Source organism: Aotus nancymaae, unplaced genomic scaffold (assembly GCF_030222135.1).
Source record: "Aotus nancymaae isolate 86718 unplaced genomic scaffold, 86718_ANA_hifiasm-v0.15.2.pri h1tg000059l, whole genome shotgun sequence".
Taxonomy (NCBI): domain Eukaryota; kingdom Metazoa; phylum Chordata; class Mammalia; order Primates; family Aotidae; genus Aotus; species Aotus nancymaae.
Genome location: NW_026988473.1, coordinates 56905893 through 56924039, shown reverse-complemented (window position 1 = coordinate 56924039; position 18147 = coordinate 56905893). Strand labels below are relative to the sequence as shown.

Sequence of the window (18147 nt, the reverse complement as noted above, 5' to 3'; positions counted from 1 at the left end):
CAGCTCAACCCCCTGGGCTCAAGCAGTCCTCCTGCCTCAGCCTCTCGAGTAACTGGGACTACAGCTAATTTTTTTTTTTTTTTTTTTTGGGTAGAGAGGGAATCTCGCCATGTTGCTTAGGCTGGTCTTGAACTCCTGGGCTCAAATGATCCTCCTGCCTCAGCCAGACATTTATTATTGTCTAGCTCTGATTATAATCATCCTAGTGGATATGAAATAGTATCTCATGGTTCTGATTTGCATTTCCCTAATGACTAATGATGTTGAGTTATCTTTTCATGAGTCTATTAGCCACTCATATATCTTCTTTGGTAAAATGTCTATTCAAACCTTGTTTCTATTTTTTTATTGGATTGTGTGTACTTGTTATAGATTAGATCTTGAAGATGAATTGCAATATATCTTCTTTGGTGAAATGTCTATTCAAACCTTGTTTCTATTTTTTTATTGGATTGTGTGTACTTGTTATAGATTAGATCTTGAAGATGAATTGCAGTTTACTCTGCATAGAGGGAGAAACAACATGCCAGGAAGGGAAAACAAAAGTTGAAAAGAATAAAAATAATAGGTAACATTCATTGAACATTTATTTCATGCTAGACATTTTTGTAATGGTATTACCTATATTAATTTATTTTATCTTCACAACAACCCTGTATTATAGGCACTATTTGTAATCCCTCTTTTACAGTTGAGGAAACTAAAGTTAGGAAATCTGGCTGGGTGCAGAGGCTCACACCTGTAATCCCAGTACTTTGGGAGGCCAAGGTGGAGGCATTGCTTGAGCCCAGGAGTTTGAGACCAGCCTGGGCAATATGGTGAAACCCTGTCTCTACGGGGGAAAAAAAAAATACAGAAAACTAGCTGAGCTTGGTATCACACACCTGTAGTCCCAGCTACTCAGGAAGCTGAAGTGGGAGGATCACTGAGCCTGAGAGGTAGAGGTTGCAATGAGCCGTGATCATGCCACTGCACTCCATCCTGGGTGATAGAGCAAGACCCTGTCTCAAACAGCAACAACAACAACAACAAAAAATAGAAAGGAAAGCAATTTGCTTTGCTCAAGGTCACTCAGCTAGTAAGTGTTAGAGCCAGAAAAGTTTGAAAGTACATGACTATACCTGAAATAGCAAGTAGACTTAGTGATGAAAGTAGGTTGCAACCAGGTGTTATTTTTGAGTTTTATACATGATTGTAAATGGAGAACTATGTACTCAGGTAAGATAGCAATATGGCCGGGCGCGGTGGCTCACGCCTGTAATCCCAGCACTTTGGGAGGCCAAGGCGAGTGGATCACGAGGTCAAGAGATCGAGACCATCCTGGTCAACATGGTGAAACCCCATCTCTACTAAAAATACAAAAAATTAGCTGGGCATGGTGGCGCGTGCCTGTAATCCCAGCTACTCAGGAGGCTGAGGCAGGAGAATTGCCTGAACCCAGGAGGCGGAGGTTGCAGTGAGCCGAGATCGCACCATTGCACTCCAGCCTGGGTAACGAGCGAAACTCCGTCTCAAAAAAAAAAAAAAAAAATAGCAATATGATGAGATCCATTGCAGGGCAGTACAGTATTGTTCTTTTATTTTACATTTTGTAGTTTGAATTAGGAATTTTGAACTGCTTAGGGTTTAACACATTTATTTTTCATTTACTAAGCAGATTCTTAGATGTACTTTGCATATGCCCTTGCCTTACAGATGAGAATTCAGTAAATATTTTATCTAAATTTAAGATATATTTAGGAAAGATATAGGACTTTTAGAGTTACCCCTATGATAAAATGTAACTTATTTTCTTCTGATAATTTTTGTTAACTGTCTTAAAAATTTTTTAAACTTTTTAATATAACCCATTTCAAACCACACTGTTTTCCCTACAGAAGTCCAAGACACCCAATTGAATGTATAGTCACAATATTATTATAGTAATTAGGGCTTTTTTGGGTAGAATTTTAGTATTATCAAAAGATGGCTACAAGTGAAAGTGACCAATGGCAAGCTTTGTCTTTTGTAATAACTTAATAGCTGTCTCATGGTTAATACTGAAGGCTTTTCTTATCTATTTTCCATAATAGAGTTATTGATTTCTAAAGTGTTCTTTCTTTATATCTTCAATTATAATTTCTCTGATGATACCAGAGAGCCAGAGCTCTTTCTAGAAAAAGTAAGGTACATCTTTTTTTTTTTTTTTTTTTTTTTGCTGAAATGACTTTTTAATGCAGAATTATTCTGAGGATATGGAATTTGCCTTAAAATCCTCTTCTCTATAGTAAGGATATTCTGTGAGAGAGAACTGACAAGCACATTTATTAGGATCTCAATGTTAGAGTCATTCAGCTGATACATGGGTCACACTGGGGTTAGTGATTCATACAGGTGTTGTACAATGGAGAAAACAGGTTTTGGTGTCTAAACTAGCATTTTATATATATTTAACTTTTGTGATTCAGCTTCCTCATTTGTGAAATGACAACAGTTCTCCCTTGGTATCCATGATTCTAGGAACTTCTTCGTGTACCAAAATCCACAGATGTTCAAGTCCTCTATATAAAATGATGTAGTATTTGCATATAACCTATTCATATTCTTCATATACTTTAAATCATCACTAGATTATAATCCCTAATACAATGTAAATGCTACGCTAATAGTTGTCCTATTACATTGTTTAGGGAATAAGACAAGGAAAAAGGTCTATACATGTTCAGTACAGACACAACTATCCTTTTTTTTTTTTGCTTTTTTTAAAAAAATATATTTTTAATCCATGGTTGGTTGACTCCAGATAGAGAACCCACAAATATGGAAGGCCAGCTATACCTTATTGGGTTTGAAAATTAAATAGGATACTAAGCATTTTACTCAGTGCCTGGCACATTGAGTCAGAACAGATGTTGATTGACTTTAAAATCTTTCCACAGGACAAACATATTTCTTTCTTTTCTTTTTTTTTTTTTTTTTTTTTTTTTTTTAGTATTTTTCCCCTAATTGCTATAGGAAATATCAAATATAGAAGACATTACAGATCTTGAAATACTTGGAATACTTTTGCAGTTGTGATCCCTAGCTCTCAACTCCCTTGTTGGATTGATCACTAAAACTCCCTTGGGACTTTTGTTCTCCTACTTATTCCACAAGGAGGATCTCATCAGCGTCCTTCTTGGCAGTTTGTACATCTGAAAGGCAATCTGTTTGGAATAATTTTAAATACATGACTTGTACTTTTCAACACCTTTGCCCTACATACATCTCAGTGAGCCTTTCCTTTATTACTAGAACTCGTGATGAGTGCCATTAGGGGCATATTGTCACATCCTGTGAAAAAGGACAAGGTGAAGCTGGTATGGGAAACATGCATTCCACAAAACTTAGGTTAAGTATCATCTATACAGGCAGGAAAAACTTAAGGAAACATTTTCAAGTTTCCCAGTGGGGATGAGAATATCCTTACCCCTTTACCTTCCTTGAACAACAAATAACAAGATCTTCACAGATATTGATAGCAAAAAGTGACACTAAATTTCTGATATATGATCTTTTCCTGTTATTCTAGATGCTATTTCTGGTATTTAATTCTACCTTCTATAGATTAACAATTATTGTAAGTAAAATGTCCACTTGCTGTAGTTGAAAACTTTTACACATTAAAGTTTTACATAAGGGGAGTGATTTATGCATCTATTAAAAATAAATATTTGGCAAAAATTTCCCTTGTCTATAAAAGACTGCATGGGGTTAATACACTGTGCAGGAAATGTACCTGAAAATTCTCATTGTTATGGGTGACTCTTTCTGCTTATAGAAATTTTGTACTGCATATAGCATTGTCTCATAAACATGAAAGGCTGTGATAGAAATTGTGGGAAGTCCTCCTGTTGAGTAAATAGGTACCATCCTCTTACACATATGCTTGGCAATATCCAAAAATGAGAGGCGGCCGAGCGCGGTGGCTCACGCCTGTAATCCCAGCACTTTGGGAGGCCAAGGCGGGTGGATCACGAGGTCAAGAGATCAAAACCATCCTGGTCAACATGGTGAAACCCCGTCTCTACTAAAAATACAAAAAATTAGCTGGGCATGGTGGCACGTGCCTGTAGTCCCAGCTACTCGGGAGGCTGAGGCAGGAGAATTGCCTGAACCCAGGAGGCAGAGGTTGTGGTGAGCCGAGATCGCGCCATTGCACTCCAGCCTGGGTAACAAGAGCGAAACTCCATCTCAAAAAAAAAAAAAAAAAATGAGAGGCTTTGACTAAAGACAAGAGCATCACTTTTTTTTTCCTTCCTAGGAAGTACTTTAATAGTTTTTCTTAGAAAAAAAATTTCCAGACACTTAACAGTTCACAGCATTTCCACAGCAAAGTATTAGTTGAGAGAGGGGTTTTCAGGAGTTGGGGATTCTAGAATATTAGGAAGAAATGTTGGTATCCTCATTCATTATAGATGGATGGCATAGGTCACAAATGGGAAACTGGCTGCTAAGCCAATATCAAAACCCAGTGGAATGACACTTCTATGGAGTTTACTTTCCTTCCTGCTGTCTTCCCTATCCATGGGAAATGTCTACCACCATGTAAAGCCCAGTAGCAGTGAGCTTAGGCTCCAGTCAAGGGAAGGTCTGGCTCCAAGTCAAGGGAAGGGAAGGTCACTCCTGAGTTTCCATGCTTTTTTCTTCCTCTCCTTGAGGTGGTTCTTCTGTATTCTCCTCTTCTTCCTCTCCTTCCTTCTTCTCTGATGGCTTCTCATAAGCCTTTTCTCAAGGTGTTACTATCACTGCATGCCAGGTAGATATTTCAGAAGGAAGATAGCTGGCATCACCCTCCTGGCCAAGGATCTTCCTAAAGCCACCATGTGAGAGGATTTGGATGAGAGTCTGAGCTGTATAGCAGACCATGTCCTGCTGTTCTAGGGTCATGACTGTGTGTACTCTGAAGTTGCCACTCTCACAGGGATCAGTGATACCCACTGAACCTGGCAGGAACAGTCCTGCAGCCAGAATCTGCAAGCAGCGCCTGTATGCAACGTTTAGGGCCAAAGGTTGTCTGGTGGGGTTGTTCATCACAGCATAATGACCTAGTAGGTCAAGGATCCAGGGTGTGAGGGGCTCAAAGCCAGGAAAATGAATCCTCAAGTCTTTCAGTAGTCTGATGAGAACTTTAACTGTGGACTGAGAAGCATTTTCCTCAAACCAGCGGGCATGTTGGATGGCTGCTAAGGCACTCTGCAATATCTTGATATCCAAATGGAGTTCTAGGTCCAGTTTTCGAAGATTGGGTGGCACTCTTATAATGAGAATCTTCACTGTAGCATCATAAGAACTGATTTCAAAGCCAGTTTCATTGGTCAGCATGGTTAAAACTTCAGAAGAATCCTGTGCCCCTTAGACTTTCCATGATGTTGTTCCCCAGGGCAGCAACAGCTTACAATGTTGGCAGAATCTTGAGTATCACCACCAGGTCAGTCACATTGTGTCCTGTAGTCATTGTCCCCTTTTTATAGGATCCCACCTGTTGTACTGCAATTTGCACTTCAAATGTCCCTGGAGCCACAATCAGATTGTCAATCACATTGTTTATTTTTGTCACCAGGGAAAGGATAGAATTGGGAACCAGGTCCTGATTCCTCTTCAGCAAGGCCTAACTGAAGTTTCATCAGGTGCTGGCTTGACCCAGAGGAAGGCCTTTTCACACAAATAGAAGTCAAATGGGATATGTGGTACAAAGGGCCTGAACCCTCTTCCTGGGCCTCCTCTGGAACCAAAGCGCCCACCAGGACCACAGCCTCTGTCACCCCTCATGGTGCCTTAAAACCCGAACAATGGAGGCCGCACCAGCCACCCCTTTACTCTGAGGAGCAGAAAACTCGAGCATCACTTTTTAGAATTAGCGGTACTGACAAAGTGTTCAAAGTGGTTGTCCTAATTTCTTCAGTGTTTCACAAAAGGCTTTTTGTAGAAAGTCTACCATCTATATGATAGGCCCTCTACTGGTTTAGTCCCTTTCTCCTGATCTGGTTGCTTGTCTAACCATCCAGAGTAGCTAGATCTTTGCACAGAAGCATCAGTTATGTGCTGACACGTAGGAGCCTGGAAGTTCCCCTGTCTAGCTTGTGATTATAGCTCTTAAAGCAAAATCTCTGTAAGAGCTACCAAAATAAAGGCATACTCTTTATAAGGCTGTTCCATCTCATGCCTCTAGGTATGTTCTAGAAGGTGTTAGACACAAGGTTTTTATTGCTGTTTTTGTTTTACTTTCATGTCATTACTCAGGGACATATTTTTTGCTAAGGTTTGCCTTTAGTACTCTAACCCAAGACAAAAGAATAGCTCCTTTCTTAGAGTTCTCATCATTTCTTCACCCCCAGCCTTAATGGGTATATTCCTTTTCCCCAGGTGTGCAGAGTTTTTTCGAATTGTCCCAAGGCTCAGCCCATACCTGTTGTTCTCCAGTAGTACTCTCCTGAGAGACCAGACACACTCAATTTATCTAGATGAGTTCCCACTTCTTTCCAGGTGGAGGTCCTGCTATCCAAGCGTAGTCAGAATAAATAAATTATGTCTCTTAAGAGGCACTGTCCCACTCCTCTCCAGGGTGTGTAATATATTTGAAATATGTGACTTAAAAGTCTATAGGCTCTTACCAAAAGCCTTAGGCCAAATATATTTCAAAATTCAGAATTTTCCAGATTTTTGAAAAGTGATCTATATACCATACATTGCATAAAACCCTGAACTATAACCTCTCATTAGTTCAAATCGCATTCTGAACTGCAACCTCTGGCTCCTGGGTCCAAGCAATTCTCCTACCTTAGCCTCCCATGTAGCTGGGATTACAGGTATGCGCTACCACACCTGGCTAATGTTTGTATCAAAAACATTGTTTAAAGATAAAGGAAAAATATTGGGCTGGGCATGTGACTTATGCCTATAATCCCAGCACTTTGGGAGGTCAAGGCAGGAGGATCACTTGAGGCCAGGAGTTTGAGATGACCTAGGTAACATAATGAGATCTCATCTGTACTAAAAATCAAAAAATTAGCTAAGTGTGCTGACATACGCTGTGGTCTCAGCTACTTGGGATGCTGAGGTGGGAGGATTTCTTGAGCTCAGGAGGTCAAGGCTGCAGTGAGTCATGATTGCACCACTGCACTCCAGCCTGGACAATCGAGTGAGACCCTGTCTTCCAAAGAAAAGAAAAATGTTAAAAGAATGAACTAGGCCAGCCATGGTGGCTTATGCTTGTAATCCCAGCACTTTGGAAGGCCAAGGACAGGTAGATCACTTGAGGACAGGAGTTCAAGACCAGCCTGGCCAACATAGTGAAACCCCATCTCTACTAAAAATACAAAAAATTAGCTGGCCGTAGTGGTGCACACCTGTAATCCCAGCGACTCTGGAGGCTGAGGAATGAGTATCTCTTGAACCCAGGAGGCGGAAGTTGCAGTGAGCTAAGATAGTGCCACTGCACTCCAGCCTGGGTGACAGAGCAAGATTCTAAAAAAATAAAAAATAAAAATAAATTTGCCAGTGTTTTAAAAAGAAGCAGTTGTTACGGTTTTTTTGTTGGAATCAACCACTGCTAATACCACCGTCTTAAAAAAGTATTATTATCCATCCTGGCTAACATGGTGAAACCCCATCTCTATTAAAAATACAAAAAATTAGCTGGGCATGGTGGCATGCATTTGTAGTCCCAGCTACATGAGAGGCTGAGGCAGGTGGCAGAAGAATCACTTGAATCCAGGAGGCAAAGGTTAGAGTGAGCTGAGATTATGCTAGCCAAAGTGAGACTGTCTCAAAATAATAATAATTATTATTATTATTATGACCTATACTAGATCCTGATTTATATTGAGCTTTGATAGTAGAGGTGGTATTGGAACATTTCTCTTGTGTATTGTTTAACACCCTGGGCTGTATTCGCCTTGTATGAAATTCTCAGTTGTCAAGACCTGTTCCTCAGGAGCTTCCACATGTATTCCATGGCTTGATTTCAGAACTCATGAAAAGGATAAACTAATTTGAATTTTAGTTATGTGTCATTCCCGAAACAAAGGATCTCAAAGCCGTATCTTCCAATCTTATAGGTCTTAGTAGACACATAAAAAATAAGGGAAAAGCTCTATCTTGAGCACAGTGAATACTCAATAAAAAGGTATAAATTTTGTAAGGCAAATTGGGTTATGGCCCATCTGCAGCCAGTACACAATTTAAACCCCTTTACCTATTCCTAAAATGCTACTCAGTAATAAAAATTAAATGTCTCCATCAGTTGCCTCCTTTCTCATCTAGCTGCTCCCTACAAATTAATTCTGAGATCCGCCTTAATCTTTCAATATATCTTCAGTCTTTGTATTGGATTCGTTGTTTCAGCTATCAAGAACCTATGAATTACCTGAATTTTTTTATGAACAGTAATGAGAAAATTTTGTTTCAAGTAATTTTCAATTGGGTCTTTAACATTAACAGTTACCATGACTGGATGCTTAAGATGTTATGTAGATACTATACCAGAATGTTTAAAATATTATCTCATTATAGCCTATCAAACCTATGGAGATAGGTGACATTTTCACTAGTTTTCAGATGTAGCTGAGACTCAGATAATTAACATGCCCAAGATCATAAAGCTAGTTGTACCATAAAATGGCATACAGTGGATTCAAACTGTCTGTCTGACTCAAAAACCTATTCTTGGACTCTTCAGAATATATATTTCTACTTTTACAGATTACATTCCTCTAGCTATGTACATTTCATTTGTATCTATGTCCAGAGTTTAACATTTTAATGTTCCTGATTTTGAGAACAGATGTAAATTTGAATGCCCAGATTCATTTGCAAAGCAAAATATAATAATAAAGTTCATTCCCAGACTTCTGATAACCCAAAGAATGAAGTAGAATATAAAATACTAATGTAAAGATGGTTAGATTTGAATTTTGATTGTTTTGCTGTATTTCAGTTCGTCATCATTATGATCTAGCTTTAGCTGGAATGTCTGTATTGATCAAAAAACTTTAAACCCTGCCTCATCACAGTTCCCCAAACAAAAATATTAATTTTTAAAATCCTAGTAATTCTTTTGTGAGATCTTGTAACTTAGCAATTTTGAGTTACGAGATCTTGCAAAAGAATTACTAGGCCAGGTGTGGTGGTTCATGCCTGTAATTTCAACACTTTGGAGGATTACTTGAGCCGAGGAGTTCAAGAGGAGCCTGGGCAACATAGTGAGACCTTGTCTCTAGGGAAAAAAAAAAAAATTAGCTGGGCATGGTAGCACACACCTGTAGTTCCAGCTATTCAGGAGGCTGAAGTGGGAGGGTCACTTGAGCCCGGAAGTTGAGGCTGCAGTGAGCCATGATCAGAATTTCTAAAATTCTTTTCATTCTATAATTTTACTTCTTTCTCTATTAAAAACCTCTTTGGGTAATTCATTTATTTTTCTAATTTCCTAATTATCTCAATAAACTTTGTTTTTCATGGGTCTTTAAGAATTTAGAGAGAATTAAGAATTTTGTGTTTAATAGCTCTGATTCTGGAATCAGACAATTAAGGTTGTAACATTTAATATCTAGGCCATCCGGGGAAAAATTACTTAACCTCTCTGAGCCTTTGTTTTCTTTTCTATAAAATGGTTTGGGACCCACATCATTAAGCCTGTTAAAAAAAAAATGTTACATGAAGCACTTTCCATAGTACCTTGCACAATATGAGTTAGCTATTACTATTATTTATTTAGATTTTGCAGTTTGTTCTTTGTAAATCAGAATCATAGCATTTTAGAGCTAGAAGAAACCCTTGGTGATCATTTGATCTAGCACCCTTATCTTTCATATGAAGACATTAAATCCTAGAGAAAGGGCAAAAGCTGGCTTGAAGTTTGGTGGCAAGTTGATGATGGACCTCTAACTTGATGAAATCCAGTATCCTGGGGCAGGGGGGCGGTACAGGATTGTGTTGCTGTTATTTTATTGTTTTGTTCTTACTTCTCTTTAATGATTCTTTACTCACATTGAAACTATTAGATTGTTTCCATTTTTATTTATGCAATGATTTTAGCATCATAGTAGATTGGCATGAATACTTTTCTCTTCTTTGCTTACCTTAACTAGCTTCCTTCCCCTTCAGAAAGATAATTCCATCATACCCTAAAAGATAAGTCCATAGTATTAGAAATTATGCTTTTGTGTTTGACATTATAAGACAAAAAGCTTATGGTCTTTAATGGTTTCATACTGTCGTCTTACTCTTCTGGTAACTTTCTGTGACATTAAGACATTGCTTCCAGCAGTAGTGGAGCATGCCTCATGTTTTGAGTGCTGATTAAGTGAAGGCCCTCTGGTCCATCTACAAAGCAGTAATGGTTGCAATAAGGATAGCAGTATTTTTATCTTTGTTCTCTGTTGTGTTGTAGAGCCGACAATTAGAATCAGAAACTGGGACCACAGAGGAGCACAGTCTAAATAAGGAAGCTCGAAAATGGGCCACACGTGTGGCACGTGAGCATAAAAACATTGTTCACCAACAACGGGTAAGTATAAGAGAAAGTCCTAGTTACGTTCACCTTAAGCCAAATGTCAAACCAGTTTAAGAAGCTTTTATTAAATGTAAAAAATACCCTATATGTGTTTTGTTCTTGTTGTTTTTGAGACAGAGTCTTGCTCTGTCACCCAGGTTGAAAGGCAGTGGAGTGAACATGGCTCACTGCAGCTTCAACCTCCTGGGCAGAAGCAGTCCTCCCACTTAAGCCTCCCAAGTAGGTGGGACCACAGGCACATGCCACCATGCCTAACTAATTGTTTTTAGATGTTTTGTAGAGATAGGATCTTGCCATGTTTCCCAGGCTAGTCTCAGACTTCTTTGCTCAAGCATTATATATGTTTTTTCTGTACTTTCTCAACACTCAGCAGTATGCTGTCAGCTCTCTACTCATGTTGGATGTCCTTAAGTCCTCCATCAGCAATACAGTTATTCACCTGTTTACCATAAAATTGCCGAAGAAAAGCCGTGATAGTGTATTATGGGCAGGGGAAGAGACATATGTTGAATGTAAGTTTTTGTCCCTCAAGACATATTTTTTGAAGACACAATTATAGGTTTGATGAGAATATATGTTTGGCTGGGCACAGTGGCTCATGCCTGTAATACCAGAACTTTGGGAGGCGGAGGCAGGTGGATTGCTTGAGCCAGGAATTTGAAACCAGCCTGGGCAACATGGCAAAAACCTGGTCTCTACAAAAAAATTTAAAAATTAGCCAGGTATGGTGGCACACACCTATCTTCCCACCTACTCAGCAGGCTGAGGTTGGGGAGGATTCTTGAGCCCAGAAGGTTAGAGGTTACAGTGAGGTAAGATCATGCCACTGCATTCCAGCCTGAGTGACAGAGCAAGACCCTGTCTCAAAAAGAAAAAAAGAAAACAAAGAAAATATATCTCTAAGACTAAACTCTAAGCACAAAGAAATTATTTTAAGCATAGTACTTTTTTCTCTATTTCATTTATTGATACCTATATCCTTCTCATTCTTTGCCTTCACATCCTACTTCTTAAAAGAATTGCCTATGCTTATTCTATAGAATCTCACCTCCCACTTACTTTTCAGCCCATTACATTTGAGCTTTCCTTTCCTTTCCTTCCCCTGTACTGCTTCATAATCTCAGCTTACCGAAATCACCAATGAATTCTGTGTTGCTAGCTTCAAAATGGACACTTTGATTTCTCATATTTCTTAATCTGTCAGCAATTTCATCACAATTGACAACTCTCTTTGTCTTAAAATGTTATCTTCTCTAGTCATCCACGATTCAATCTGGCTTTGTCCTGGCTTTCCTTCTGCCTTTCTGGCCATACGTAGATTTTTTTCATAGGTTCCTCTTTCTCCATCCAACAATTAAATATTCAGTTTCTCAGATTTCTGTACTTGGCTATCTTGTTTTCTTGTTCTTTACCCTCGTATATGCAGTCTCAATCGCTTCCATGGTTTTACTTTACCAACAAATCATGAATTAATATCTCCAACATTGGGCCTTGCTACTACTATGTATCCATATAGTCTCTTGCCTGTTTTGACATCTTCTTTTCACTATCTGACAGGCATCTCAGATTCAATGTACCACTTATGTAACGTTGCTTAACAAACCACCTCAAACTTAATGCCATAGAACAAGAGGGTTTTTACATTATGATTATGTCTCACTAATCTGAGTATTGAGTGGCCTCAGCTTAGCAGTTTTCCCTTGGGGTCTCTTATGTGGCATCAATCAGATAGTGGCTGGTCCTGGTTATCTCACAGGCTTCCCCACTGAAGGGACTCTCTGCAGTAATTTTGCTACTAGTAAGTCTATAATTATTTCAAAATTTTCAAAAAATAAATGAAAAAAATATATGGCTACTAGTCACTAAAGCCTTTTGAATTACCTAAATAATCACTTAAGGAAAATGAAAAGTAAAAAGTACTCTTCCCGCTGCCCAAGATGCTGAAAGGAAAGAAGGCCAAGGGGAAGAAGGTGGCTCCGGCCCCTGCTGTCGTGAAGAAGCAGGAGGCCAAGAAAGTGGTGAATCCACTATTTGAGAAAAGGCCTAAAAATTTTGGCATTGGACAGGACATCCAGCCCAAAAGAGACCTCACCCGCTTTGTGAAATGGCCCTGCTATATCAGGTTGCAGCGGCAGAGAGCCATGCTCTATAAGCAGCTGAAAGTGCCCCCTGCAATTAACCAGTTCACCCAGGCCCTGGACCGCCAAACAGCTACTCAGCTGCTTAAGCTGGCCCACAAGTATAGACCAGAGACAAAACAAGAGAAGAAGCAGAGACTGTTGGCCCGGGCCGAGAAGAAAGTGGCTGGCAAAGGGGACGTCCCCACTAAGAGACCACCTGTCCTTCAAGCAGGAGTTAACACCGTCACCACCTTGGTAGAAAACAAGAAAGCTCAGCTGGTGGTGATTGCACACGACGTGGATCCCATTGAGCTGGTTGTCTTCTTGCCTGTCCTGTGTCGTAAAATGGGAGGCCCTTATTGCATTATCAAGGGGAAGGCAAGACTGGGACGTCTAGTCCACAGGAAGACCTGCACCACTGTCGCCTTCACACACGTTAACTCGGAAGACAAAGGTGCTTTGGCTAAGCTGGTGGAAGCTATCCGCACCAATTACAATGACAGATATGATGAGATCTGCTGTCACTGGGGAGGCAATGTCCTGGGTCCCAAGTCTGTGGCTCACATCACCAAGCTCAAAAAGGCAAAGGCTAAAGAACTTGCCACAAAACTGGGTTAAATGTACACCATTGAGTTTTCTGTAAATAAAAATAATTAAAAAAAAAAAAAAAGAGAAAAGTAAAAAGCAGTCATCATTATTGTCCCATTTTCTTTAATAGGTTCTAAATGATCTGGAGTGTCATGGAGTTGCTGTATCAGAACAAAGCCGAGCAGAGCTGGAACAGAAAATAGATGAAGCTAGAGAAAATATTCGTAAAGCAGAGGTAAAGTGGCAGCTAATTGTGACATTTTGCCCAGATCTAATGACACTGTCACAGCTGTGATATGCACCTTTAAAACTGAGTTTCTTCATACATTGAGATGAAGATGATTCACTGTCTTCATTCATGTCCACAATAGTATTTGTTAAGTACCTGCTCTGTGGAAGGCAGTACCTATAACAAAGACACTGAACGTGCTATAAAGTTTACAGTCATGTAACATTAAACACAGATTTAAGCCACAGTGAAGACACTAATTTTAAAATTTCTACAAGGTACATAATAAACCACAGAAATTAATGGTAGAAAAATTGATATATACATATATATATATATATATATATATATATATATGTACATATCAATTTAGATATATCTGTCTCCTTATATAGCGAGATCTATATACATGTTCAGAGCTTAGGAAATCTCCCCCATATGGAAGGTTCCCTGGATCCAGGGGCATGAGCTAGGCTTTTAGGAATAGGGTAGATTTGGTTAAGCAGAGATGGGAAAAAATTTATAATAGTGGATTTTAATTTTTTGTGGAGTCATGAGACCTTTGAGAGTCGTATGAAACATTCTCTCCCACACACAAAAATGTACATTTTATGTATAGTATTTAGAGTTCATATGCCTGAGGCTAATACTCTCTGCTATAAATAGGGAGAGGTTGAGATAGGAAACAAGAAAATATTAGCAAATGAGGAAGACACAGGGTGTAATTTGGTAGCTGGATATGATTAGAGTGGAGAATTTTTTTGTTTGTTTTGAGACCGATTCTTGCTCTGTCGCCCAGCCTGGAGTGCAGTGGTGCAATCTCGGCTCACTGCAATCTCCGCCTCCCAGGTTCAAGCAATTCTCCCACCTCAGCCTCCTGAATAGTGCCACAACAGGCGTGCGCCACCACACCCAGCTAATTTTTTGTATTTTTAGTAGAGAAGGGGTTTCACCATGTTAGCCAGGATGGTCTTGATCTCCTGACCTTGTGATCTGCTCACCTCGCCCTCCCAAAGTGCTAGGATTACAGGCATGAGCCACCGTGCCCAGCTAGAGTAGAGGATTTTTGTGAGGAAATGTGGTAAAGTAAGTAAACTCATCGTAGTTAGGGCCAGTTCATGGAGGACCTGTGCACACACTTTTATCTACTCAGCAGCAACATGTTAAAGGGTTATGGAGGTAAATATTTATAAAAAGACTGACACCCTTCAGCCATCAAAAGATTATGTTCTTGTTAGAAAGGCATAAAGAATGCCAAAGATAACTAAGATGGTAAAGCGTAAGTGCTGAGGAGTGGTGTATAAAGTATAGCTAAAGAACCCAGAGGACACAGAAATCACTCTAGAGGGGATTGTTGTGGAGGTAAAACATAAGAGGCAGACTTAAGTTGTATACTGGCAGATCAATATTATTTGATTAGTCAGAGAAAAGGGGATAGCAGATCAGATTGATGTCATACAACTTCAAGAGGTAGAACTTGAACCAAAAGATGAAGGTAGGAAGGAAGCAGATGTGAGTTTAGTATTGAGAAATACTTTGTAATAGTCAGATCTTCCCAAAGACAGAAGAAGCACCCCTGGGGCATAGTGCAGCCTGTAAGTGTGTGAGAAGATTCTGGGCACGCATGTTTCAGGGAAATAAATAGGGATTCCCCATACAAGGAATCTCTGCATTGGTTTAAGTTTAAATTAGTGGTTTTCTAACACTCCCTTAGAACTCTAGAGGTTTTGAAAAAGTGCTTCAGTGGTTGTGGGGTAAAGGGAGAGACAGTGTAGGCAAGCATAGAGAATATGAGCATGTTTTTGGCACAGCCCCATTGAAGTGATCTGAATCACAACAGGCTTGCCATCTGCCTGGGCTGGAAAAACCCTAGTAACCCCACTTCCACTTCATTCCTGGCATAGTCTAATCGGCAGCCTCCATAGTGAGGAGGGCAGGGTGTATAGTTACTAGTCATTTTCCTCTCTGAATTCAGGGTCATGGCTAAGCCACTGTCCTAGGGTGCTGGCCAAGTCGTGTTGGCAAGCCCTCGCCTACGCCAAGAAACAGTGGCCTATGGTAGAAGAGTTATTCCTGTTGTTCGTTTCTCCATGCTCTAGATGAAGCCAGTTTTTCAGAACCTTGGTGGAACAGGAGTAATTATTTTGAGACAAATGTCAGAGATTTTCTGAAGGATATTTTGTGTATTTTCCATTTCTAGACTCCATGCGTGATGTCACCAACCAGTACCCTAACTCCACCAAACCCAAACCTCCCACCATCCCTAGTAGTAGCAATAGTGGGTATCAGGCACACAGAGTCTTTATTTAGGCCGAATGACCTATTATTTCCATAGTGTGCTAAACTAGACTGTGTTTGTTAGTTTTGAACTAAAAACATGAAGTGAAATTCTTGTCACATGATGTCTTACCTCTTCTAATTTTACGTCTGCATTCTCAAAGATAGTTTTCTTACCAAAAATATGGAATATAGTATGCTAAAACCATGATAGCAGATCCATTTTCTTTTTTGAATATCTGTAGCATTTAATTAATTTTATTGTTAGCATAAAATAATCTCTCACTTGGTTTCCACTTGCCAGATACGAAAAATAGCCTAACTAAAATTAGCCAGTAAATATGAGGGCATATTTTGTTGGGGTAGTGCTTACAGGATTATCATAATAAAATTTTTGGATAGACTAGACCATGAGAGTCTTCAAAGAAATTAACAATAATGGTTTCTGCACATACCCTTTTCCTTTCTTCTGCCTATATATCATCTCCATTGATTTTTCTCTTTTCATTTGATAGTTATTTACTTTATTTATTATAAATACCTATACAAAAGAGATAAAGCTGGTTATATAAAATGTGAGGCCTCATTATTTCAAAGTTAATAACAAGAGTGACGCTGCTATTAAAACAAAAGTTTTAGGCCAGGTGCAGTGATTCATGCCTATAATTCCAACACTTTGGGAGACCAAGGCAGGAAGATCGCTTGAGCTCAGGAATTTGAGACCAGCCTGGGCAACACAGTGAGACTTCATCTCTACAAAAATGAAAAGAAATTAGCTGGGTGTGGTGACATGTGCCTGTAGTCCCAGCTACTTGGGAGGCAGAGGCTTGATCCTGGGAGGTCCGTCTGCAGTGAGCCATGATTGGACCACTGCACTCCAGCTTGGGGAACAGAGCAAGACCCTATCTCTAAGTAAGTAAGTACATCTATACAGATAGATATAGATATATTTCTAATCACATTATTTCCAAATTTACATTACCTCTGGGCCTATTATTGTGAGGTTTCACTGTATTCACGCTGTTAGCAGACCTCTTGACTAATCACTTATATCATTTTTTACTGAAAATTTTCAAACATACAGAAAATACGAAGAATAAACATGTTGCACATTGACCACTGTTAAAAAAAAAAAAGAAGAAACATGTATTTCCTAACATCTAGATTCAACTATTGTATCTTGCAATACTGGCTTTATGTGTTTGTTAGATTGATGAATTAATTATGTTCTGTAAAATGGAAGTTAGGTCTTAAGATCTGATTAGAGGCAGGTTCGTATTTTAGGCAAAATAGTTCATAGATTTTAATATTTTTCATCAATAATCATAACATCAAGTTGTCCCGCTATTAATGCTACTAAGAGTAGTCACTTAATAAGGTGGTGTGCTACCAGATCTTTCCATGATAAAGATCTTTCTTTCCTCTTTGCTATTAGCAAATGCTAGTCACCTCCAGCAGAGATAAATGGATATTTTTTTTCCTTGGGTATTATTATGACCTCATTAAAAAAAAAATTTTTTTTTGAGACAGGTTCTCACTCTGTCACCCAGGTTGAAGTGCAGTGGCATGATCTCAGCTTACTGCAGCCTCAACCTCTGGGTTCAAACGATTCTCTCACCTCAGCCTCCTGAGTAGCTGGGACTACAGGCACACACCACCATGCCCGGCTAATTTTTCTTTTTTTTTTTGTAGAGATGGGATTTCACCATGTTGCCCAGGCTGGTCTCGAACTCGTGGGTCAAGCAATCTGCCTCCCTTGGCCTCCCAAAGTGCTGGGATTACAGGCATCAGTCACTGCCCCCGACTTGTCAGTCTTTTTGTAGCCATTTGAGTGTGTGTAATGGTATCTCACTGTGGTTTTGAATTGCATTTGACTACAGACTAGTAACATTAATGATGCTGAACATCTTTTTATAAGTTTATTGGCCATTCATATATCCCCTTTAGTAAAGTATTTGTTAATATCTTTTGCCCAAATTTGGATTGGTCTTATTACTGAGTTATAACAATTCTTTATGTTTTCTGGATGCTAGTCATTGTTTAGATACATGTATTGTGAATATTTTCTCCAGTCTTTGGCTTACCTTTTCATTTTTCAGATTGGAAACTTTTAATTTTGATGAGATCTAATTTATGAATTTTGTCCTTTATGATTATTATTTTTTATGTTCTAGGAAATTTTCACCTGATAAAGGCTGTGATATATTCTCTTATGTTTTCTTCTAGAAGTGTTAAATAGTTTAAGCTTTTCTTTGTGGACTATGATCCTAAACATTTCAAGTTGAATTGTTAAGGTCTGTTATGGGTTAAGGGTCATGGTTTTCTTTTGTTTTTGTTTTTTTCCTATGCAAATAGCCAGTTGTTCCAGCATCATAGTTTAAATACATGCGTTTCCCATTACC

At 39.1% G+C, this 18147-nt stretch overlaps 2 protein-coding genes and 1 pseudogene across 8 annotated transcripts in view; 2 read left to right on the top strand and 1 right to left on the bottom strand.

Moving 5' to 3' along the window:
* The window catches only part of FCHSD2 (FCH and double SH3 domains 2), a 298118-nt gene that overhangs the window by 233451 nt on the left and 46520 nt on the right, over positions 1 to 18147 (top strand). For all 7 annotated transcript variants that reach the window (XM_012456918.2, XM_012456915.2, XM_012456914.2 and 4 more), the window contains 2 exons: positions 10409 to 10525; positions 13370 to 13474. In XM_012456918.2, the coding sequence (XP_012312341.1) occupies positions 10409 to 10525; positions 13370 to 13474 (222 nt within the window). The remainder of the gene's footprint in view (positions 1 to 10408; positions 10526 to 13369; positions 13475 to 18147) is intronic.
* On the bottom strand, positions 4629 to 5818 carry LOC105720396 (interleukin enhancer-binding factor 2-like; annotated as a pseudogene).
* Positions 12286 to 13361, top strand: LOC105720398 (large ribosomal subunit protein eL8-like). Its single transcript, XM_064365271.1, has one exon. The coding sequence runs from the start codon at positions 12469 to 12471 to the stop codon at positions 13267 to 13269; it is 801 nt and encodes a 266-aa protein (XP_064221341.1). The 5' UTR covers positions 12286 to 12468; the 3' UTR covers positions 13270 to 13361.